Here is a 23,757-nt window from a genome sequence, read left to right on the forward strand (position 1 = left end):
CAATCATCAGGCGCTCAGAGGGCTATGTACAGCTTTGTCCTTCGTCCCCTGTGGGAGAGCTGGTATCCACATCCATGAGCGGTGTATCTCCACCCCCCCTCCCAGCACACTTCCTACAGAGGGTCTTGGAAGCCCTCTCAGTAATAATACACTGCAGATCAACAGAAATGGCCCTTAGTTCTTCAGGGTACCCCCTAAGTGCCACAGGGATGCAGGCGGCATTCTTACCCTTATCAATAGTGTCTACTGTGCTGTGGCCTGGACACTTGGGGACAGCGAGGAGGAAGGTGGGTAGGTAGGTGAGAGAGGAGGGTTGGAAGAGGCAGGGTCCTGTGCTGGGTGCTGGAGAGAGGCACTGGGTGAAGAAGAAGCAAGCTGGAGACTGGTGGCCAGGAGTCTCCTGTACAGCTGGGCTCTACTATCAGTCCCCCAATTTACTGATGGGGCAGAAGATGCTTGAGCTATAGGCTGTGGATACCCAGAATAGTCCAAGGAACCTTGGTTGCCAATACCCAATATGGAGATGCCCAAGGACACCCAAGGGCAGAGGGGTGGGTTAATTAGACCTCCCCCCCCCCTTGGTTCCCTTTTTCAGTTGCTTAGCAAGGGAAATGTCTTTCTTGTAATGATCTTCTGGGCCTAGAGATCTGAGTCTCCAAGACCTGTAGTGTAAGTGTCCTACTCAGATCTTGGGAGAGCAAATTGTACAGGCAGAAGCTAAGCATATGGGCTATCCCTTCCTGCAGAACTCCTCCAAGGAAATAAAGGTAAAAGTGAGCAGGGCAGGGGCTGGGCCCTAGAATCTGTAACAGGGCAAGCAAGATCACTGGCTACAAGGGTTAAGAAACACAGCTAGAAGACTATAACATGTACTATGTAACATACCCCATGCACACACTTATACTCCATGCAAACACCATCTACATACACACCATGCACAATTATCCTATCTATGTACATATCCCGTGTAAACATGAACACATACCCTGTGTACACACATACACCATACATATATACTCATGCACATATACATCTAATACAGCATAACATGTACATTCGTACCCCACGCACACACATCCCATGCACGCACATACGATATACACATACAAATATATCCTATACACACATATCCCATGCAAATACACTCCATGTGCATGTTCATGTAAACTCCACAAACACACATCCTATGATCATCCATATATCATGCCCACATATGCCACATGCACACACACACACACCCTCAGCAAACATGTACCCAGTATATACACACCTCATGCACACACACTGTATACACACATACCCACCCCATACATACCATGAACACATATCCATCCATGCATAACCTGCACATTCACACCCTGTACAGAGTTACCCCATGCAAATACACCCCATTCATTCATACCTCATGCACATACATCCATACACACACATCATGCACACATATATTCATGCACATGTAAATTGTCTGTGAACACACATCCTATGAACATATACAAACAACATATACACACATCCTATGTAAATACATACCCCACACCCATACACACCATGTACACATACTTCATATGTACACACATACTCCATACATGCACACAGAGACTTTTTATTTGTGCTTTAGGTGTCTATGTCAGCTTTTGGGATGCAAGTGTCACATGGCTTTGGTAGAGAGGCCAGGGTCTGCCTAAGCTTTACTCTTCTGCCCACTACAGGGTCTCAATGAATTGTCTCTTGCCCCAGAGAGACCCTGATACTTGTGACTCCTAAAGAAGCTAGGTGGCCATCAGAGTCCTTTGTATAGACTCTATAGCCTGGAAGATGTCGTGCCCACTGATGTGGACACTCATAGTGCTACCTTTTCCGGGTTGTTTGTAGGACACGGGTCTCCAAAAACTGGACCAGATGGTCCAGCCCTACTGGTATATGGCTTCTAGGAGCTGTGTTAGTCCCCAGAGAACCTGTGACAAGTTGCAATGATCTCGGGAGGGTGAAAGTGCAGAAGGGATCTGGGGGTCTTGCTGTGATGCCTGTCCTCCAAGGAAGAGCTTTCTATACCCATATATCATCTCCCCTGGGTTTACCTGCTCTCGGAGCTTCAGCTATGGGGAAAAGCATGCCCAGTGCACTGTGGGAAGGCAAATCTGAACAGAGAAACTGTTGAAGATCTGTGACTGGAGTGATACTGACAGGGCTAGGCCTCCTGTCTTGGGGTCCTTAACCTTCACATACCCAGAACGTCTGTGCCCAGGGGTGAGGGCATGGCTGAGCAGTATCTGTCCCATGACCAGGGCCTGAGTCCCCCACTACATCAACTCCGGCAGTTTCTGAGAGTTCAATCCTGATTCCCCTAGGAGATCTCTCTTCCCAGGGAAGATGCTGGGAACTTCATAGGTCGGTGGCAGTATATGGTCTGGGTGATAAATGCACGAGAGTCCCACCCTCAGCCACTGGAAGTGACTTCTTCGCACACCTGTGCTAGGAGGGCCTTAGAAAGAGCCAGACACCCACAAAGTCCATGGACCTGTAGCCCCAGAATGTACATACTGTCTCTTACAAGAGGTCATCATGGAGGTACAGACTCTGAAGTCACAAAGGCCATATGATGAAATCTAAGTGGGAGCTATGCCTACTATGGAGACCACCAGGGTTTTGCCCACACAGGCTGTAAGGGAAATGTTGGACCAACTTCAGACATGGTGTTCAAGGGTGACCTCATGGATCTCAGCTCTGTGTGGGACCACAGGAATCCACCTGGACAGACTTGGAGGAATAAGATAACAAGGTGAGTTGGAGGTGGAGAAGAATTTACCAGAAGGACCTTGCATTCTCCCTGGAGGGTCACTTAATCCCTGGCTGGCCCTGCAGCTGCCAAGTGCAGTGATTTAGGGAAGCTGTGGCCACTGATTCTTGTCCTTTCCCATCCATGTCCCTCAGGGTGGGAGCTGCCTCCATCCTTCACAGAGGGGGCTTCTGAGAGACTCTGGCTGGAACCGTTTGCAGGCAGCCAGCTGGTGGGGACAAAGGGCTTTTCTTTCTCAGCCTGTCAGGACAAAATTCTTCACAAAGAGGGTGACACCCCACCCACCACATGCTTCAGCATCAGTTGCGGGCCCAGGCTGTGTCTCAAGACTGGGGATCAGCAGGTATCGAGAGACTTAGGCTTCGGCTGCCAGGGCTGGGGCTTGAGTGTGGTTGTGGTCCCTGATGTGGGTCATGGGTCAGTGCTCCTCAGCCCTGGGCCCATATGCAGTGAGGCACAAGCCAGGTAACAAGGCTACCTCTTTGGGGTGAATCATACCTAGCCTGCCCCATGCCTAACTCTGAAGGCACCCCAATTGTGGATCATAGATGCTGGTACTGGGATTCTTCCCTGAGAGCCCCAAACTGCCAGGAAACTAAAGGACAATCCAACACCACCTTCCTCATAGCGCTGACAATGCGCAGGATCGTTGCTACCTCATTCAACAGCTGAGAAAACCAGGACCCAGGGAAGTGAATGGCTTGCCTGAGGTCACTGCACGGGAGGGGCTGAGCAGTTTTAAATCAGCTCTGGCTGCCAGCCACGATGCTGTCTCTGGGCCAACACTCTCATTCATCACCACGGTGCTCCCTGGAGCTGGAGCCCTCCTCACAATGTTTATGGACAATTAAGTGAGAGTGCAGAGGTACCAGTGTGGGGAGAGGGCCAGAGCAGGGAGTGCTCCCTCTGCAGATCAATGGCCTCTGGGCAAAGAGGAGCACCCACCGGAAGTCAGAAGAGGCAGGAGGTCCTCGAGTTACTGAGACAAGGAAAGCAGGCTTCCAAACTCTAGCCACAGCCACAGACAGTCCTGGCTAACATCCTGGCAGCTGCTGACCCTGAATGACATGTCCTCTTAACCCAGAACCCGACTGCCAGGGTGCCAAGAACCCCCAGGCTCAGAGCTGCTGTGGCGCCAGGCCCAGCCTGCAGTTTGCATATGACTAGAATTTGGGGTGACTGCTACTGTCCTGGGATAGGAACACCTGGAGCAGCCAGGGGGCAGGATGAGTTCTAATGGGGGGGGCAGGAAATGAAGCCAGGCCCAGTGTACTCACGATCAGCCACTACAGTGGAGATGACGGTGAGAGGGAACGCTGAGAGCCCTTCACCGGGTCCCAACATCTCTGCTCCTGCCTGATGAGACCTGGTCTTGGGTCCTCTCCCAGTGCTCCTCCTCTGCTCGATTTAGCCACCTGTCCATGAGCCCTAACCAAGCCCTAACCAAAGATACCCTCAGCCTGTTCAAGCCTGGTCCAGGGGTGGGGTTCAAAGTGTCAGGGCAGGACTCTAGAGGCAGATATTCCCTTCCTCCCTTTAATTCTTCCCTTCTCCTCCTCCCTCCCTTCCTTTTCCTTCCTTCTGTTATACATCCATTCCTCCATCTGCATTCAACACACACACATGCCCATCTACACTAAAAGCCCTGTCTGTATATGAGGCCCAGAGCCTCCCTCCTGGACTCACATCCCTGTGGGGCACAGGCGCCTTAATATGAATCCCTGTTCACACCAGCAGACGGTTACCATGGAAATGTCCTTGGGACAGGGTGGAGGGTAGAGAGGGCAGAGAGGGGGAGGGAAGTCCCCTCAGAGGCCCGTATCTGCAGAACTAGTGTCCAGTTGGGCAGCAGTATCCTGGAAGTGCTGCAAGGGGGGGAGGCATGTGCAGGGGCTTATCCCACCCCACAGCTCGGAGACACACGGCGCTGGCCTCGGGGTCATCCTAATCTTCTGCCTGGAGTGGTCTACAGACTTGTAAACTGGGCTTTTCTTGCCTGGTGCCTGCAGTAAGAGCCTCACTCGGTGCCAGGATTCCCAGGGCCCCAGCAGGTGGAGCAGGAGGGGCCCTACAAATTAATGAGTGAGACTGATTAATCTGCTGCATTAGCAAATCCGCAGGGAAAGTCAACCAACCAGGCAGATGGGAGTGAGCCGGTGCACGTGGTCCCCAGGGCTGTATCAGCAATGCCCTGAGGGTGGAGCTGACCCCAACCTGGCCTTTCGCCCCAGGAGAGACTGTCTCAGACTGCTAAACCTAGAAGGCTGGGCACAAAGCCTGTCTCTAGAAGCTATGGAGAGGAACAGGTGACAGAACCGAACTGCCTCAAGCCCTCAGTGACTCCGGGTAAGCTAGGCTCTAACTCAGGTGTGGTCTTACCCAGATCTCCCCACCCCCACTCCAAAACATTCAAAGGAGGTCCAACCCAAGGCAGCCAAAGATGAAGCTGTGGGTTCGGCTCAGGATGGGAGAGAGAGCAAAGCAGCTTTACCCCAAAGGGGGTTCTGATTTGCAGGAGTCAGGGACCTCATTGCTGAACCTAGGAAGCAGATACTCAGTAGAAGCCTTAGTCTGCCCACTTTTCTCCTCAGCCACGTCTGAGTGACAGCTCCAAATCGGAGTTCCGGGGTAGCTGGAAGAGGCTCCAAGGGACCTGAATCATGTTTGACTTCTACGTATTTGTGAGGATTTCACACGGTAGCCCAAACTCACACTGTAGCCTCGCCTTGCTTTGAACTTGCTCCTGTCTCATCCTCTGAGTACTGGCATTACAGGCATACACCGCCACAGCATCCATCTTTGTCTTCTGGTGTTAATAAAAGAAGATGGAGTTGGCTCTGTGTACTGATACCTAAGGAAATCCCTTCGTTTGTGCTACTATGAAGTAGAGGTATCACGTCAAGATGTCTGTAGACCCAGGGCCATTTGCAGTGTTCCCACATGGGACCTATTGGCCTTGTTGCCATCCCCAGCTCCCCCGGGGTCCGCCATGCCAGGCTTTACACAGGCTTGCTTTCTTCCCCACAAGCAATGCTCAGACACCAGATGAGTTTTAGCCCAAGATTACAGGTGTGCTTAAAAATACCTGGCTGGTGGAGGGATGGGGCTAATAAATGCCCACAGTGTGGACCCAGGATCTGACTCTTTGGGGTGGATGAGGACAAATTAAGACGGGCTCCAAAGAGAGGAGTAGACCTAGTGGTCAGAGTGGAAAAAGTAGAGTTCTATTGGAAATGCCAGGCTTCCCTTGGCTCCTGGGAAGACTCCAGGCAGAAATCGAGTGGGTACCCAAAGAACATTCTCCACCCGAGGCCAGGGTGCTGGAATCCCACTATTGAATGTGTGATCTTGAGCAAGTTGGTTAAATCTTTTTGCACCCATTTCCTACTAGGTAAGACATAGGTATGGTAAGAATTGGCCTTGGAAGGTACTGTGGGAGTCTGGCGTACCCACACACCCTTGATACTTCAGCCAGCGTGGAGGACGGCACAGTGAGGAGCAATGGTCACTGATGAGGTGGTCTGCTCAGGAGGAGGATATTTTGGAAGGTTCTTCTCACAAAATATAGGCAGATGGCTCCCGTGACCTGGAGGGGTCTGAAGGTCCCAGAGGGTGTGTGTTGTGACATGTATTTATTTACTGTAGGCCAGAGAGCAAGAGAGCCAGAGAGAGGGGCAGACAGGGGAGGTGGGGCAGGTTGGAAAAATAGAAGAGAGGACAGATGTGGAGGCAGGAGCTGGGCCATGGAAACCGCCCCTGTACTGTTGTGGGTAGGTATGAAGCAGGGCTGGAGGTTCAGTCAACCTCTGAGCCACCATGCCTGTGCTACAGGGACACAAACAGCACCTTGAGGACTGTCTCCATCTGGGGCCTCAGAGCCAGCTGCAGAGTCTCTGGGATAAAGCAAGGTTGGGCCACATCTGGCTTTTGGGGTGGATCAGGGCTTCTTCCTTCTTGAGAAACTCGGGCCCACAAACCACAGTCCCTCCTCCCAGCACCTGCAGCTCAGACGGGTCCCGGTCCCTAGGAACCCCAGCATCCTTCAGGACCATCCCTAGCAGCCAGCAATTTTTCTCCAAGCACCTGTCCTCTCCAGTCAGTAGCTCGCTGCCTACAGAGTTGGGGTAGGAAGCTGCTTTCGTGGCAGCGCAGTCCACCAGACCGGCGGGGGTGGGGGCTATGGCAGAGAACCTGCATGCTCAGAACATGGGTGGACCCTGGTACCGGGCTGGTCCTGCAAGATGCAGGGTCTGGGGCATCAGGTTCTTCTCACTAGAAGGAACAGCGCTGGGCCTGGGAGCTAGCTGCTGGATGCTTCTTGAGCTTGCGGTGCAGGAGGGCGGCAGGCTGATGGAGGGTTGATTCTTTCTCAACGTTGGGACAGGGACGGAGACGAGAGAGAGGGACTTGTTATTTCCAAACTGCAGCCACGCTAAGGCGGGGTGGAGGGATGGAGTTAGCCAGAACCCGAGCGGGTGCCCTTCTCTCACACACAGTCCCAGAATGCGTGCCCAGCGGTCTTTAGGAGGCCGGCCGGGTTAAGGATGGAGATCAGGGTTGGGGGCTTGTTTCCTGAAGGCTCTGGGATTGCTGGGGTCACCAGGGGGGTCGCCAACCCCACCCGGCACGTTGCGAGTCCCAGGGGGACAAGGAAACTTTACCCCCACGCGGGGCCGAGCGGGGCCTCCACCTACCCTCGGGGCCCGGTCTGCCCCCTCCTCCCGCCCGTTTCCTCCTCCCTCCGGTTCCTCCCGTCCCTCCCCTCCTCCCCTTTCGCCGGCGGCTGGAGGCAGCAGGTCCGGGCGGGGCCGCGCAGCGGAGCCCACAACCTCCAGCTCCCGCCCCGCCACCGCGCCCCGCGGGACGAGCTGCGGAGCCCGGCTTGGGGACGAGCGGCCGCGGCGCGGGGCATGAAGTTGGGCGCGCGCGGGTCTCGGAGCGGAGGCTCGGCACAGTCGGGAGCCGCCCGCGTCTAGAGCCCGGTCTGTGCGCCATGGAGCTCGGGGGCCCCCGGGCGCCGCCGCCGCCGCTGCTACTGCCGCTGCTGCTGTTAGGGGTCGACCTCTTGCCTGGTAAGTTTCTAAATGCAGAACGGGTTTTTTTCTCCCGGGTCCTGACATCTGGGACTTTGGGGCCAGGGGAGAGGAGGCCCCGAGCTGTGGCGGTGCCAAGCCGCGGGTGCGCGCAACGGGATAGCCAGAGACTCCTCCACCCACTACAGCTCCGACGTCCTGCGGTGCTAGCTGAGCCAGTGAGGAAGGAGTCAGCCGCCAAGTGCCAGGGAGAGGGGGTTTGAGTGGAGGCGGGGGCGGGGTGGGGGGAGCAGGGTGGTCTGGCTGCATTTCTGAGCTGGAACCAGAACCTCCAACTAAGAGGTGGAATCCACCTGGGAGGGAGGTTCCATCCTGCCAAATCTCTCAGCAGACCGCCCCCATGTCTGCTCCTGGTTTCAGGGATCTATCTGCCTCTGCGGCTGGAGCTCCCACCCTACCCTTCTGCCCCCCCCCATTCTCCCACTTTCTCATCCTCTAAGCAGACACCTTTCACCCCTAACCCATCCTGAGGCTCCCGGCAGTTATTTAATCCCTGGCCTCCCCACTGAGCTGTGGGGCTGTGCCTTCTGGTCCAAGGAACCAGGAAGAATGAGGTTGAGGGAGGAGGCTGTGAGGGCACTCTAGGAGCCCCCTCCTGAAGAGTTCCTGTGGTTCTCAGGTAAGCAGGAACCAATAGACAGCAAAGGCGCCTCTCCCTCTTCCCAACCCCCTCTTTGATGCAGCAACCCGGCCAATGGAGACAGGGAGGCCCCCTAGCCTGGGGGGGGGCGGGGGCGATGGAGAGGACACACAGCTGGCCGGTGGAATGAAGGACCACCCTCTCCAGGCCGCAGTGTGGAGCTGATCCAGGGCATCTTATATCTGCCCTGAACACCGGGTGCTAGTGGCCCTGAGGGTCTGCATTCATTTTCAGGGTGGACCCCAAAACCCACCCAGCAGGACCACTCCTGTAGCTAGTGGCTCAAGCTACCTACAGCCATGAGGAGCAGTGCCCGGTCCTCGTCCCCACCACCCTCGCTGCCCCATACACCTTCTGTCCCTATCCCCATGCTGCTGTCATTTCATGTCCTTTGTCTCTGCCGGTAGGTCACAGGGCACTTCCATCCAAAGTGATTGTCAGCAGGGGAGCTGTATGTAATTCAGTGTTCACAGTGTCAGCTGCCTTGTTCTCCTGGTGAAGTACAGGAGGGCCTGGACCATTCTGAGGACCCAGGAAAGGCTTCCTTGAGGGAAGTTGGGGGAACCAAGGCGTCACGCCCAGAGTCCTAAGATGGAAGGGGATGTGTAAGAGGAGCCAGAAGGAAGGACGGTCAGACTGTGATGGCATGGGGCTGGAGGGGCAGCCTTTGTGGTCACCTGTCCCTACACCTCCTGCCTCCCCGACAGCCAGCAGCCACATAGAGACCCGGGCCCACGCAGAGGAGCGGCTCCTGAAGAGACTCTTCTCTGGCTACAACAAGTGGTCTCGACCAGTAGCCAACATCTCAGATGTGGTCCTTGTCCGCTTCGGCCTGTCCATTGCTCAGCTCATTGATGTGGTAGGTGTGGGGATGGCCTGGTGTTATATAGGACAATGTGGTCGCCCCGTAGGAGGTATGGCCCTGAGACTGACAGAAAAAACGTCACCTGGAACTTTAGCAGCGCTGGGGAAGGGAGGTGGGCTCTGTGGCTCTGGACCTGTTCGGTAGGAAAGCTAGCGGCTACTTTCCCTACAGTGAGCAGGGCACCTTTTGGAGTCAAGAACAGAAAGGGCTTCTGCGGTTAAAGGAGGGCCAGTGCCTTGCTCTTCAGCAGCTAGACTCTGGGAAGTTTGGTTGTGTCACCCTTCCAGTGGGCACTGTGGTACCCGGGGGCACATTGATCTCAGGCTGATCTCAAAGACCATGGAGTACCAATCAGTGTGGAAAGTAGGGCTTGGGTGAATCCCAGGCAGATCCTGTTCACCTGGATGTTTTCCTAGTGAGGGTTCAGGAAGACTTCTGGGAGGAGCTCAAGGGTCTTGGGCGTCAAGGTCTTGGGTAAGGAAGTATACTCTAGGAGGCTGGCCTTGTGTGAGAATGAGATGCTGCTCTGTTAGCACCCAACCTTTCCTGGCCACACTCAGCTGCTCCTTGTGGGATGGGACCAGTCTTGGGGGAACCCAGCTAGGGAGTGATGCATACCTGAATTTCAGTACCACTCAAGGCTCTGCCCTTCATGCTGGGCCTCAGAATGGGTTCTATCTGGGCTGGAGGAATGAGGCTGGGAAGGCGTGATCTTACCAGTAGGGCAGCCAAGGCCACCTGATTTAGTTAGCTTGGGGTCTCCATACTGGGTTTTTTCTGGGTGCAGGGACAGATCCTGGATCTGAGGGAGAGAGAGATGTTCCCGCAGAGCCTTCTGAGAGGGATATTAGAGAAAGGGAGGACAGAAAGGAGACTGTGTGCTTTGCTTTAGTTCTGATGCCCAGCATCAGTGTCCCAACCCCCTCTCCCCCCTCCCCCCCCCAGACACAGGAAAGTGTTGGCTCAAGGCTGGCACTGAACATGTGTGATTCTCAGCCTTTCCCTGTGCTTGCCTGATGTGAACTGAGAGCAACTATACTGTCTTTGATAGAGCCAGCAACATCCCAGGGATGTGGCCTGGAGACCTTTGCCAGTTGGCCTATTCAGAGCTGGCCACCCGGACTTTCATCCTCAGGAGAGCCTAGCATTTGGCCCCCAAATGGTTCCTGCAGTGTCCCTGGCTGGGGGACATCAAGGACAGTGAAAGATGTACAGACCCCTCAACCTTGCTGAGGTTTGCAAACACTTTCAGAAAGTGGTGGCTGGTACAGGCAACTGTTGGTGGCAGCTCAAGGCTCTGTGTCTGCTACCACCAGGCGTGCCTAAACCTGTCAAGCTCATTCTTGTGTGTCCTGCCCCAGGAGACACTGAAGCTCAGAGCACACCCAGCACCAAGATTTCTCTAAGGGGCCTGGATCCCAGGCCTAACCTCTGCCCTAGATCTAGCTAAGGCCACATGTGAATATGTATACACATGCATACAGATAGCTCCTGGGCCTGGTTGGAGGGTGTCCCAAAGGCTCACCCCACACCCTGCAAGGCACTTGCCTTGACTTTGCTACAAAGGGAATCGCTGACTCTAGACTGACTCATTCAGGGTGTGCAACCTCCGCACTCTGTCCATGTGGGAGGTCCATGTCCACATTTGTGTAGAAAGGGCTGCCTTGTGTCTGGCCTACTCTTCTTTCTTCCACTAGGGCCTGGGACCCAGGTGCCCCCATCCTAGTGCCCGACCTGCCTGTGTCCTTTTGTGAGCTATTAGATTGACCACAGATGCCCTCTCTGGGGTCTGCACACAATAAGGGAGACTGCATGCCTTGCTTGAGTTCACACCCCAACGCCAGCTGCAGAGAAGGCTACTGAATTGCCAGTAATTTCCTAACCCAATGAGTCCTTGTGAAATGTACCCCAGAGCTCTGTGACATCTATGGGATCCAATGGCCCTGGAGTGTGACGGCCACATGGGGCTAGAAGGGATGCTAGGGTAGGAAGACTCAGTCCAGCCACAGTCAAGTTTGTTCTGATGACCCTGGAGGCCCTTTGGGATGAAGCGAGCAGCCTTCCATCTCCAGCTTCCTTGGGTAAAGGTCAAGGTCATGCAGGGGTGAGGTTGCTGCAGACTAGCTCATGCATGCAGCATGGGGAAGCAGCAGACCTGGCCTGTGCTCTGAATCCCGCCTTCTCTCAGTGTCCTTCCAGGGAGAGGACTCACTCAGGCCACTGGATGACCTTCCTAGGTGACTGCACTGGAGAGGACCCCATCCTGGGGCTGGGCATCCAGGGGGTGCAACCTTGTCACGCTTGGTAGCCTGTGATGACTTTTGCAGGACAGGACCATATACACATGCTCTATTCTGGGCAAGACGCTTTCTTGCTAGATGTCCTGAGATCTCCTTGGTTAGGTCCCTGGAGGAGGCCATTTGTTGTGCTTAGTCTGATGATGGAAAATGTTGGTCCAGATTGGGATGCAGGCTTCCCAGGATCAGATGCCCTCTGACAAGGCCCAGAGCTGTTCCCCAGCCTGTGGGCATGAGGTCTCAGGTCCCTCCTGGGTGCTGAGTGGCTAGGAGGTATGGCTATGACTGCCTCTGTCCCCTCAGACCCCTATGCCTGTACCGGGCTTGGTCATTATCCAAAGGGTCCTGTCTGCTTTAGGAACTGACTCTTCAGAATATGGGTCTCCAACATGATGTTCCTCACCAAGGGTGCAACAGATGGGCCATTGCTGTGGCACAGAGGGGGAAATAAAGGCGCGGGAGGGTAGGTGGGTTGGGGCAGTAGCTGTAAGAGGCCTCATAGAGTAGTCTGTGTATGGCCTACGTCTTCTCAGCCTGACTGGTCGACTCATGGTGACTTTGAGGTAAAACCACCAGAATCTCCTCCATGACATCCACCTTGGTTCAGGGAGAGACTTTTGTCAAGATCTCCCTAACCAGTGGCTTTGATGGCCCTAGGAACGAACAGCCGTGGCTCTCATCTGCAGAGGGAAGCAGGGAAGGAGCAATGTGGGTGGACATGGCTGACAGATTTTTTTGGGAAGGAGACTCAGCCCACAAGGAGCCTGGGGTCCATTTGGAGATGAGCTTATCCCCTGTGTCTTTCTGGAAAGGTCCCAGGGTCTTTGTCCCCCTAACCCTACCTCCCCTTAGGCTGCCATCCCAGGATAGGTTGCCTTCAGGGCTGAGGAATTCCTTCCCTCCTGAAGTTCAGCCCTGGCTTGTCTATGCCTATGGCTAGCTACGGATAAGGAGATCTAGGCAGGAACATATCTGTTACTGAGGGGGACCTCAGGCTCTTTTCTTACTTGTGCCCTAGGATGAGAAGAATCAGATGATGACAACAAATGTATGGGTGAAGCAGGTGAGTGGGGAGGGCTTCCCCGCCTCTGCCCTCTGCCCTCTGCCCTCTGCCCCCTGCCCTCTGCCCCATAACCCCTTCACACATGGCTTTCCACTCCCACTCAGGAGTGGCATGACTACAAGCTGCGCTGGGACCCCGGTGACTACGAGAATGTTACCTCCATCCGCATCCCCTCTGAGCTCATCTGGAGGCCGGACATTGTCCTCTACAACAAGTAAGCTCCATGGGTCCTGGCAGGTGAGGTTAGACCCCATCCCAGCAAGGAAGCTGCTGGGAGCAAAGAGGAGCTAGGCAAACGGAGGGGAGGCCGGATAGGCTGGGTGTGGTCACCAGCACCTGGGCGTACCTGCTCTGAGGTCTGGAGGTTGGCAAAGAATGGACTGGACATCCCCTTCTGGCAGTGACTATGGGTCCCATCCCAGGCAGGTCTCCTTAACCACTGCCATGCACAAGTCACGGTCTGGAAGGTCAGTGATACAGGGGACTTGGGAGTAGGTAAGGAGGTGCAAGAGAAGTATCTGCTCCACAGAGCCTTGCACTCCACTCTTCTGGGCTCCACCTTCATGCTGTGCCCCACCCTGGGCACTCAGCCAGTGGTGACAGTTCACAGCCTGTCTCAGCTCCTGGAAGCTGAAGTCTGCATGGAGAGAAACGCGGTCAGTGGTGACAAGAAGGCAGGGGGTGAACATCCTCACACTTGTTTTTCCTGGGGACCCTTACAAAGAGACCTGAGCTAGGAGCAGCTGGCTCTCTGGGGTGATACTCTACTCCCTCAGGGTCTGGGAGGGTAGCGGCTCCCACGGTGCTAGCAGACAAAGCAGACAGAAGCTCTTCCGCCCCCTAGTCCTAGCCATCTGCCCACAGCCCCCACCAGGCCCTGGGGTAACCGTCTGACCTACAAAGGCTATTTGATTAAGAATGGCTGGGATTCTCTTTCCTCTTTCCTTGAGTGGGGTACTAGTCACATCGGTGGCTTTTAGAAGGAGCTGCGGGTGGTTTTCTGAAATGTGTTAAGGGTGGGCTTAGGAGTGAACAGATGGCAGGGAACGTCAAGGTCCATGACTCCTGCTCTTCCCTTGGTAAGTCTTCTGTGTCTGTCCCGTTGAAGCTTGAGGCCTGCAAGGCTTCTAGCTATGGGGCCTTTCTGGGGCCCACCCTCTGCTTGTTCCAGCCTTGAACTCTGGGATCAAGTACTGAATCTACTCTGGGCAGCCAATTGGACCCGTGACAAAGAAGGACATGCACTCCCTGGGTGGTATTGGGTAGGCAGAGGAGTAGGTTGGGGATCCAGGGAACAGCTGAGGACCAAGTTCCTGAGGACAGGCACTCGGAAGTCCGCACCCCTCCTAGGTCACATCTGTCTGGCTCCTACCTGTTAGGATACATGCAGAAGGGCCAGACCCCCTTTTCTGTGGGACTGGGTCTGTCTGATCAGGACTTGGAGCAGGCAAAGGTTGAAAGGACTCTTGTACCGCCGGGGAGGAAGGCCGTTTCTAGCAGCAATCAGCAGCTGCTAGCCAGATGGCTGGTCCCACCGGGCAGGGGGAGTCCCTACTGTTTTGTTGACTCTGGGCTCCCTCTCCTGGAAGCCCATAAGCTCTCAACCAGGTATGGGTCAAACAGATGGTCTCACTTGCCTCTGGATTGCAGCCTCTTTGGTATGGATAAAGTTTGGGACCCACCTAGCTACTGGCCAGCTTGTTGAGTCCTGAACTAACTCACATTGGATGGTTTCCTGGGGACTCTAAGGTGCAGAAATGGAAACTGAGGACCTGTCATCTTCACCCTGCATCAGCAGCCTTGGCAGTGAAATGCCAACAGCTCGCTTGAGGAATCTGCTGTCCTGGGGCGTGGCTGGGCTTCCATTGGCCCGAGGACAGCATTATCCTTTGGGCGTTGTGACTATCTTACTCTAGGCACCATGAGAAGAACAAAGCAGCCGGGTGCTGAGCCCTATGGACTCTGCTGTCACCTCCACAACTGGGGCTTTGTGGGAGTGTTTTATGGAGGCAGAGCCAGAATTTGATGGAGATGGGCTGCACCGTCACCCTCAGAGACCTCCTTCCTCGGAGAGCTCACTTGGGACCTGTCTGCAATCACAAGCATAGCAATAACCTCAGAGGGATCCATACACACAGGGTTAGGTGCTCAGAAAAACTCGTGTGAGGACCTGGGCCAGGCTAGGGAGAGCAGAGAGTGGTGAGTAATACAGTTGGAGGCAGCTGGAGCTGCCACAGCCTGAGCAACATATGACTGCTGAGTCCCCAGTGTTTTTAAAGGATGGGAAATCTAGACTCAGCAACCTAGGCTGCAGATGGGAGCCACTAATTCAAGTGAGCCCTGAGGGCCCCTGTCTGCCGGCTGGTTGCAGCCTGTCCTGCCCACCCTGCAGAATATTTGCAAAGCAGAGGACCCACTCACTTGCTGTGGGGGAATTTAAATTTGTGCCTGGAGTGCTGAGGCTTTGATTTTTGAAGAGATGGGACTTCCAGAAGGGAACAAACCCAAGCCTGATTCCACACGGCCTGAAATGTGCTGCAAGATCCACCCCCGTGTGCCCAGAGGGAACCTCGGCTACTCTAGAAGCCAGGCTGTGCTCTGTGCATTTTGCAAAGCTTCTTCCAACTTTTTCCACATGCAGCACAGCTATGCAGGAGAAAACCAGTGGCATTGACCCAGGAGTTAACATGCAGGAGGGTCCAGTGCCGGCATCCACTGAGACCATGGGAGGCTCAGGTCTCCTGGACCTTGTGGATGGTGATGCAGGTGATTGGTTAGCATAGGAAGGGCCACTGAGGGTCCCAGGTGGCCACCATGGGCCCTGGTCAGAACCTGAGAAGCTGCTCAGGGAAGCAGGGCCAGTTGGCTGATGAAATTCAGGGGACCTGGATTTCTCTGGCTAAGAACCTTGGAGGGCACTAGCCAATGAGCTGGGCCTGTGAATGGAGATAGGAGAAGAAATGGACAGAGGAGGGCTGGGCACTTGGGAAAACAGAAGGTTCTGGAGCCTGTGGCTCAGGGCTACACTGTTTTATGAGTGGTGGGACTAAAATGATGCTTGCTGGTGCCATTAGTGAGTTTAATCAGGCTTCAGAGAGCTCATTAGCTATAAATCGAGGTTTCCCATCAGTATTTCTGAGCTGAAGCTGGCAGAGTTTGCTCAAAAGTGTTAGTGCACTGCTGCTAATCCAGGGCCAGAGTGAATGGTCTGGGCTTGTAGAGAAACACACTGACACCAGGTTTCACGGGGCAAATAGGGTACAGGTTCTGCAGGCAGACGTGAAATGCGAGCAGTTCTGGGGAGGGCTGTGGAGGTGAGCAGGGTGAGAAAGGGTTAATAGAGTCTGCTTTCCCAGCATTACCAAGTTCCACTAATGGGTAAAACAAGGCACAGCATCTGTTTGTGAAGCCCAGAGGTCAAGGCTGGAACTCTGATCAAGAGGAGAGGCTTGGAGGACAGCAGCAGCAGCTCCTCCACTCTCCAAGCCGGCAAACACCCCTCAAGACAGAGAGAGGCAAGGAGCCAATAGCTGGACACTAGAATCTGAATGAGGCAGCTGGAGTCCTCATTGAGTCTGTGTGCCATGGCCTATAGAGAGGTGGCCTCCAAATTGTTGGGCCCAGTGGAGAGGAAGATACCTTCCCAATCTCCAGTGGCAGAAGGTCAGAGGGGATCGATCGTGAGTGTGGGCCCAGTCCCGGGGGATCTCAGAGGGGTATTTGTCCTGAGAGGCACCTTGGGCAGGTCTACATTGCCATTTCTATTACCGGAGGCCTCCATACGGATGAGATGGGCAGAGAGACCCACTGGCCTCCAGCAAGGTTATCCATCACCAGGTGCCTGTGAGAAGATGCTTGATGTGAAGTCTCCTTTCTCATGGGGGACGAGGATGAAATCTTGATTGCCCCACCTTCTGCGCTCCTGGGCCCAGCAGGCACCCATTCTGGATCAGGCCTCTGGGTCCACATGTGCTGTTCCTGTGGACACATACTCCATACACACTGGGCTTGGTATGGTCCTGCAGGGACCGCTGGGATATCCCTAGCACACTGCAGAGGTCAGCTGTTTGCACCTGCACCTCCCCTCAGTGCAGGAGATGCTCAGGTGGTAACCAGGGGAAGCCAAGGAGGGATTCCCGTCATGCTTCCTCAAAGGCACAGAGGTGACCCAGGCCCCTCTGCATGGAGAAGGTACAAATGCAAAACCAAGGGGCAATGGGTGTTGTGGTGATGTATTGTTTATGATTTATTAAAGCTTGCCTGAGGATTCAGAAAGCAAAGCCAACCTCAACCTATAGAGATCAGACAGTGGTGGTACACACCTTTAATCCCAGGACTCAGGATTAAGAGGTAGATGGATCCCTGTGAGTCCAAGGCTACCCAGATCTACACAAAGATGATCTCAGCACCCAGGATCACATGCCTTTAATCCCAGCACTTAATGGGTATAAAAGATAGGAGCAGAGTCTTCAGTAGTCCATACCAGGCATTCATTCTCTAGCCACACTGAGGATAGGAAGACATTGAAGCCTCAGGATTCTCCAGCCACGCTGAGGAGAGACAGCGGTCTGAGGTTTGGTGGAGCCAGGTTCGCCTTTCATTCTAAGGTAGAGTAAGAGCCAGTGACCAGCAGCTTTGCTTTTCTGATCTTCAAGCGAGTTTTAATAAATCATAAATAATATACCATCACAGGGTGTTCAGGAGAGAAGCCAGGAGTTTGGTCCTACCCCTGTGTCTCTCATAATAGTAACGAGCTAGAGGTGTAACACTAGCTCTGTTCACTGGTGCAGGCACCGCTCATCCCGTGTTCTCTGGACCACATGCCACCTTGACTCAAGGGTATCGCAGTAAATAAGGATCAGGATAAACAAATAGGCCAAATAGATGTTTATTCAGGGAGAAATAACTTACAACCTAGACAGATGAACACCAGGAAATTCAACCCGATCCTCTCCTGTCCGAGTCACGCCAGAAAAGAGAGCACCTTTCCTGACCCCCTCCGACCTCCTTCCACAGGTCACTTCCACCCATGGCTCCACCCCCCAGTGGGTGTGGTCAGTACCAGAGAAGGACTATCTCACTACACAAGGGTGATAAACTAAAGCACACAAGAGAGTAGTGGCCCAGACAGCATGCCTACTACACATAACCTGCACTCTTCATGGGCCTGGTGGGGTTGATGGTCAGGTTGTGACCCTTTCTCTGCAAGAATATTCATGTGTGTGGCGTAGGGATGGGCAGACCTCACTGTTCTTTCTCTTCCTGCCAGTGCGGACGGGGACTTTGCAGTCACCCACCTGACCAAGGCCCACCTGTTCTATGATGGGCGGGTACAGTGGACACCCCCAGCCATCTATAAGAGCTCCTGCAGCATCGACGTCACCTTCTTCCCCTTCGACCAGCAGAACTGTACCATGAAGTTTGGGTCCTGGACCTATGACAAGGCCAAGATTGACTTGGTGAGCATGCATAGCCGCGTGGACCAGTTGGACTTCTGGGAAAGTGGGGAGTGGGTCATCGTGGATGCTGTGGGTACCTACAACACCAGGAAGTATGAATGCTGTGCCGAGATCTACCCTGACATCACCTATGCCTTCATCATCCGCCGGCTGCCGTTGTTCTACACCATCAACCTCATCATCCCGTGCCTGCTCATCTCCTGCCTCACTGTACTGGTCTTCTACCTGCCCTCCGAGTGCGGTGAGAAGGTCACGCTGTGTATCTCGGTGCTGCTCTCTCTCACTGTCTTCCTGCTGCTCATCACCGAGATCATCCCGTCCACCTCGCTGGTCATCCCCCTCATCGGCGAGTACCTGCTCTTCACCATGATCTTCGTCACCCTCTCCATCGTCATCACGGTCTTTGTGCTCAATGTACACCACCGCTCACCACGCACACATACCATGCCTGCCTGGGTACGCAGAGTCTTCCTGGACATTGTGCCTCGTCTCCTCTTCATGAAGCGCCCATCTGTGGTCAAAGACAACTGCCGGAGACTCATTGAGTCCATGCACAAGATGGCCAATGCCCCTCGTTTCTGGCCAGAGCCTGAGGGCGAGCCTGGCATCTTGAGTGACATCCGAAACCAAGGCCTGTCACCTGCCCCATCTTTCTGCAACCCTCTGAACACGCCAGTCGAGGCCCAGCCTACGTGCAAGTCACCCTCCCACAAGGCCCCTGATTTGCAGACATCACAGGTTGAGAAGACCAGTCCATCACCTGGCCCCTGTCACTCACCCAACAGCACCAGGGTCCCGATGCTCATCAAAGCCAGGTCCCTGAGTGTCCAGCATGTGCCCAGCTCCCAAGAAGCAGCAGAGGGTGGCGTCCGCTGCCGGTCTCGGAGTATCCAGTACTGTGCTTCTCGAGATGGAGCTGTCTCCCCGGCTGACAGCCAGCCAACTGGTTCGCCAGCCTCCCTGAAGGCCCATCCATCCAAGCTTCCACTGACAGACCAGACCTCTCCATGCAAATGCACATGCAAGGAACCATCCTCTGTGTCTCCAGTCACTGTTCTCAAGGCCAGAGGCCCAAAAGCACTCCCCCAACACCTACCCCTGTCACCAGCCCTAACACGGGCAGTAGAGGGTGTCCAGTACATTGCAGACCACCTCAAGGCAGAAGACACCGATTTCTCGGTAAGTCCTTACCGGTGGCTATGCATGGGAGGTTCCCTGGTCCAGACAGGATGAAGTATCTGGTGTTTCCCACACATGATCCAGAAACCAAGGCCCCAGATAAAAGCTGCACATCTTGAGGGTGCAGAGTCTCTACTTAGCATCCTTTGCAGGTACCTAGACCATGCTGGGCTTAACTGGAGACCCAGTTGGTGGAGAGTAGGCTCAGGTGCTGCCATTTCAATCACCTGCCAGGACTTATGAGCCCTGGCAAGCAGTGGATTGAGAGGCTGTTTCTAGCACTGCCGTTCCAACACTCACAGGTCTACCTTTGAAATCTTCAGACTGTTACAGGCTACTTGGAACTCCTGCCTAGCAGTGCCTGGGTGACAGGCAAGGTTCCATACTGGCCTTCCTCAAAACTCAACGGGACTGCTGCTGCTGCTGCGGCTGCTGTCTCCCTTGAACTTCTGCCTGGTGAAGGGTGGTTATGTGGACCCTAGGAAGGTAGAGATGGTATAGAGAAGAGAATGGGGTGCCAGGAACTGCAGCCCATCTCCACCCTATCAGTCCATTGGAGGGTTGTGGTATGAGGACATAATATTGTCCCACTGCAAAGCCCTCAAGAACCTGGAGACACAGAAGCCAGTGCTCAGCCAGCCTGAGCTGGCTTCATCTGTAAGCTTTGACTCAACAGAGGCCTGAAAGAGTCATTATGTCTATCTGTAGGTGTTGGTCTCCTGACCCAGACGGATATTCCTGCACTTTTCGCAGAATACTGCTAGGCTGGGCAGCGGTGCCAGTTCTGTCTGACCAGGGCATTGTGGGTTCATCTTCCCTTCCATATTTGTCTGGCTGTAACACATAGGGTTTCCAGGACAAGACTGGGCTCAGATGACGCTGGCTGAGATGCAGGACTCCTGGTGCTAGGCAAGCTGTTTCCCAAATCTGACTCCACCTGTGAGATTCAGAGTCTCACAGAGGTCAAGTGAAGAGGTCATCGGGGCAAGCCCTGTCCTGGCCGACCTTTGCCTCTGCAATGTCAGCTGAAATGTCTGTGGCATCTGTCTCTTACATTGACCTTGCCCTGAGCTGGCATTTGCCACTGTCCCTCCTGGGACGTGACTTCTCTGGATTCTGCTCATCTTCTTACCCAACCTGGGGCTTGCCTGTTGTCTACTCCCAGATAGCTGTGGTTTGTCTTCTGGAGCTTCTAAGTCCTGGAAAGAAAGGGGGCTGGTGCCCTACATCCCAAGAGTGTGTCTCTGCTCCCAGAGGCACGCCCCACTGAGTCTCAGGGACTCATGAAGTCATTCTGAAGGTCTCTGCGACATTCTGGGCCTCAGAGCCTGTCTGAAGAGCCATTTTGGTTCTGGGGCTATGTCTTGTTGCAGCTCTGAGAAAGAGATTCAGGCATGAACTGGAGTGAGGGCCACTGAGGGAGGATGGGGATGGCAAGCTTAACTGAAATCCTCCTGAAACCATTGCATCCCTAGTACAGTCCTGTAGTTGGAGCTTGTGACCTCCTCCTTCTCACTGGCCTGCTGCAGCTGCCTGACCTGGATCTGGCCTGGGACGCTTGCTGACTTAATAGGGACAGGACAGCAGGACTTTGGTCATGGCTGTGGGGTTTCATCTTCGGAGGCTTGGTCCCAGGCACAGGAAGGGGCAGAGGGACACCAAGCAGCCATTTACTCTGAAGAGCCCTTGAGGGGCTTTTTATTTAACAAAGATCTATTTGGTCTGAAGTTTTCTAAGTGAAGATGGCTAATTAGCTTTGGCTTAAACCACCAGGACACCTGTGATTGCTTTGAAAACTTGGGATAGATGCCCTTGCAACTGGCACAGCTGTACCCTTCTCCGTCCCAGGCCTGCCAGGCCAAGTGTCCCTCAACTGGCTTTCTTACTCCCTGCTGCTTGCATGTGCACAGACTGTGTCCCAGTGCAGCTCTGATCAAACCTCAGGGTTATTGCAGGCCCTTCTAGACTAGTGATGCACAGGACAGTGAAGAGTAAGGAGCAGGACACTGGTGTAAGCCTGCCTAAAGCACAGGGCCAGAGCTGCATGCAGAACTGTCCTCAATGCAGTGCTAATTCCCAGGCCTAGTTAGACCCAGGCAGCAATCTCCTGAGTCTTTGCTTCTAGGAACAACTTGAGGAAATGGGTACCTTGCCATCAGCCCCTGACAGAAAGAGTTCGTATTGCGGGATCCAGAGGAACTCTAGATAAAGCCAGTAGACATCTGCACCAATTGTCACCATGTGTTACAGCATGGTCCAATGAAGACTGAGTGGCCGCAGGTGGTGGACATACACATTGGGCTTTATATGTGTTCATTGTCATCACTGTTCACCCTCTGTCCCTGTCCCTCCTCCCTCCACGGAACATCTCCTGCCATCATTGCCTCTGCCCAGGGTGTGGACACCTGTCCATGTAAGATAGATGTGGATAGCCAGGCCAGGAGGCAAGTGTGGGCTTAGCCCTTGCTTTTGGGCACTTAGCCACTATGGGATGGCTAATTCATTACCCAGCGTGTTCCTAGCCCTTAGCTTCTTCTGGTCTAGGACACATGGCTGGCATCTCTCTGGGATCCACTTTCTTTTTGAGTTATGTTAATTTTGTTATGTGTGTGGGTGCTTTGAATTCGTGTATGTCTGTGCACCACATGTATGCCTGGCATCAGCAGAGCCCAGGGAATGTGTCAGACCCCCTGAAACTGGAGTTGTGGATGGTTGTGAGCCACCATGTGGATGCTGGAATTGAGCCCAGGACCTCCTGAAGGGCAGCCAGTGCTCTTAACCACTGAGTCATCTCTCCAGCCCCTAGGATCCACTTTTGACATCTGCACTGTGGGGAGGTAGACTTGACCTCCGTGGTGCTACCCACCTTTAGCAAACTTAAGACAAACTTCACCCTGAAGCCATGGGCCCTGTTTGTTCAAAGTCTGCCCAATCAGCCTCCCTTTGAGCTTAGGCTGTCTGCTGAGCAGTAAGACCAGCTGATGTACAGCATGAACCCCAAGTCTCTTGTGGCAGTATGGACCAGCAGAAAGCTCCAATGAATCCAAATGTAAAGACCCCCCCACACATGCAGCCTTAGATATGAGCTGTGTAGATGCCTAATTCATCCCTTACACTGCCTCCCTCTGCTCTATCCTGCAGCAGCTGCTCTGCCCCGGCAGATTCCCTGACCATAGCCAGTTACTCGCTCCTTCTCCACCTCCCGCAGGAGTGTGTGCAGATGTGTGTCTGATGGGATATGCAGAACAGGTTCCAGCAGTTTCTCTGGCTGGCCACAGGATCTGAGAGCTGGAGTGACTCGTGTCTGTGTTTGCAGGTGAAGGAAGACTGGAAGTACGTGGCCATGGTCATTGACCGAATCTTCCTCTGGATGTTCATCATCGTCTGCCTGCTGGGCACTGTGGGCCTCTTCCTGCCTCCCTGGCTGGCTGGTATGATCTAGAGACATAGCAGTGGAAAGGCGAGCTTGGCCCAGCTCCCTGGTCTCTGTAGGGCCATGCTACTCGCTAGTTACCCCCATCTTCCAAACCTGCCATGGAGCATCTAGGAGAGAGAGAGATGCTGTTTCTTGGGAGCTAGAAGCTGGCACTGGCTCTAGTCCAGTGGGCCTGGCTGGAGCTAGCCGACGAGGACTGGCACAGGGCAGTACAGACTGAACCCCCTGTTAAAATTTCTCCAGAGCAGGTGACAGTCGCCCCCGGGTCTGCAGACATCACATGGATGACCCAATGATGGTCTCAGTTGTCCTGCGGGGCCTTGAGAATTCATCCCTCTTCAGCAACCGGAGCCCCTCATCCTGGGGGATTCATCAGGACCCAGGAAACTCCCACTGTGCCTCTGCTGGCCATGTCCCTCTCCCTACCCCATGAAATGCTTCCCTTAACCCTCCAGACTGGGCAGCTGTCCGACCCACAGGTATCAGGGCTGAGCACAGGCAGGTTCAGTTTTGTTTAGATTGGGGTGGATTGGTGAGAGCCAGAGCACTGTGGTATGTGGATGCCCCACACACACACACTCGAATGCAGGCCCTCAGAGCAAGACTGAAGCCCCATGGGAGCCCTGCATCCACCTCAGGGTCACAAGTAAGTACTTCCTAGGGACCAGCGACCCCAGGAGGGAAAGAGACTGGGAGTGTCAGGATTGTGGGGGTGGGGTGGGGTGGGGTGGAGGGTGTCAGATCATGTCCAGGTCCTGGGCTGTAGATCCCCTCGTGGATTTTTCTTAATACCCCTGTATGATTCTGTCTCTCTGGGATTAAAAGACTGAAGGTAGGGCTTCTCATCCTAGTCCTGTGGTGAGGCCACACACAGTTCCATTGAGTGAAGTGTACAAGAAACCTGGGGCTCTCTGGGTCAGCAGGAGTG

The 23,757-nt window shown here is 54.2% G+C and overlaps 1 protein-coding gene across 1 annotated transcript; it reads left to right on the forward strand.

Moving 5' to 3' along the window:
* The first annotated feature begins 7,790 nt into the window (after positions 1-7,790).
* Chrna4 (cholinergic receptor nicotinic alpha 4 subunit) lies at positions 7,791-22,916 on the forward strand. The gene is made up of 6 exons (XM_051184630.1): positions 7,791-7,869; positions 9,238-9,389; positions 12,711-12,755; positions 12,860-12,969; positions 18,025-19,393; positions 22,710-22,916. The coding sequence occupies exons 1-6, from the start codon at positions 7,791-7,793 to the stop codon at positions 22,833-22,835; spliced, it is 1,881 nt and encodes a 626-aa protein (XP_051040587.1). The 3' UTR covers positions 22,836-22,916.
* The last annotated feature ends 841 nt before the right edge of the window (positions 22,917-23,757 follow it).

Source organism: Phodopus roborovskii, unplaced genomic scaffold (assembly GCF_943737965.1).
Source record: "Phodopus roborovskii unplaced genomic scaffold, PHOROB, whole genome shotgun sequence".
Classification (NCBI taxonomy): domain Eukaryota; kingdom Metazoa; phylum Chordata; class Mammalia; order Rodentia; family Cricetidae; genus Phodopus; species Phodopus roborovskii.

Bases quoted from the DNA above. Each gene is read 5' to 3' on its own strand.
- Chrna4 (XM_051184630.1), top strand. From the start codon at position 7,791: ATGGAGCTCGGGGGCCCCCGGGCGCCGCCGCCGCCGCTGCTACTGCCG. The intron at 12,756-12,859 runs GTGAGTGGGGAG...ACTCCCACTCAG, and splicing joins CAAATGTATGGGTGAAGCAG to GAGTGGCATGACTACAAGCT. The intron at 12,970-18,024 runs GTAAGCTCCATG...TCTTCCTGCCAG, and splicing joins GACATTGTCCTCTACAACAA to TGCGGACGGGGACTTTGCAG.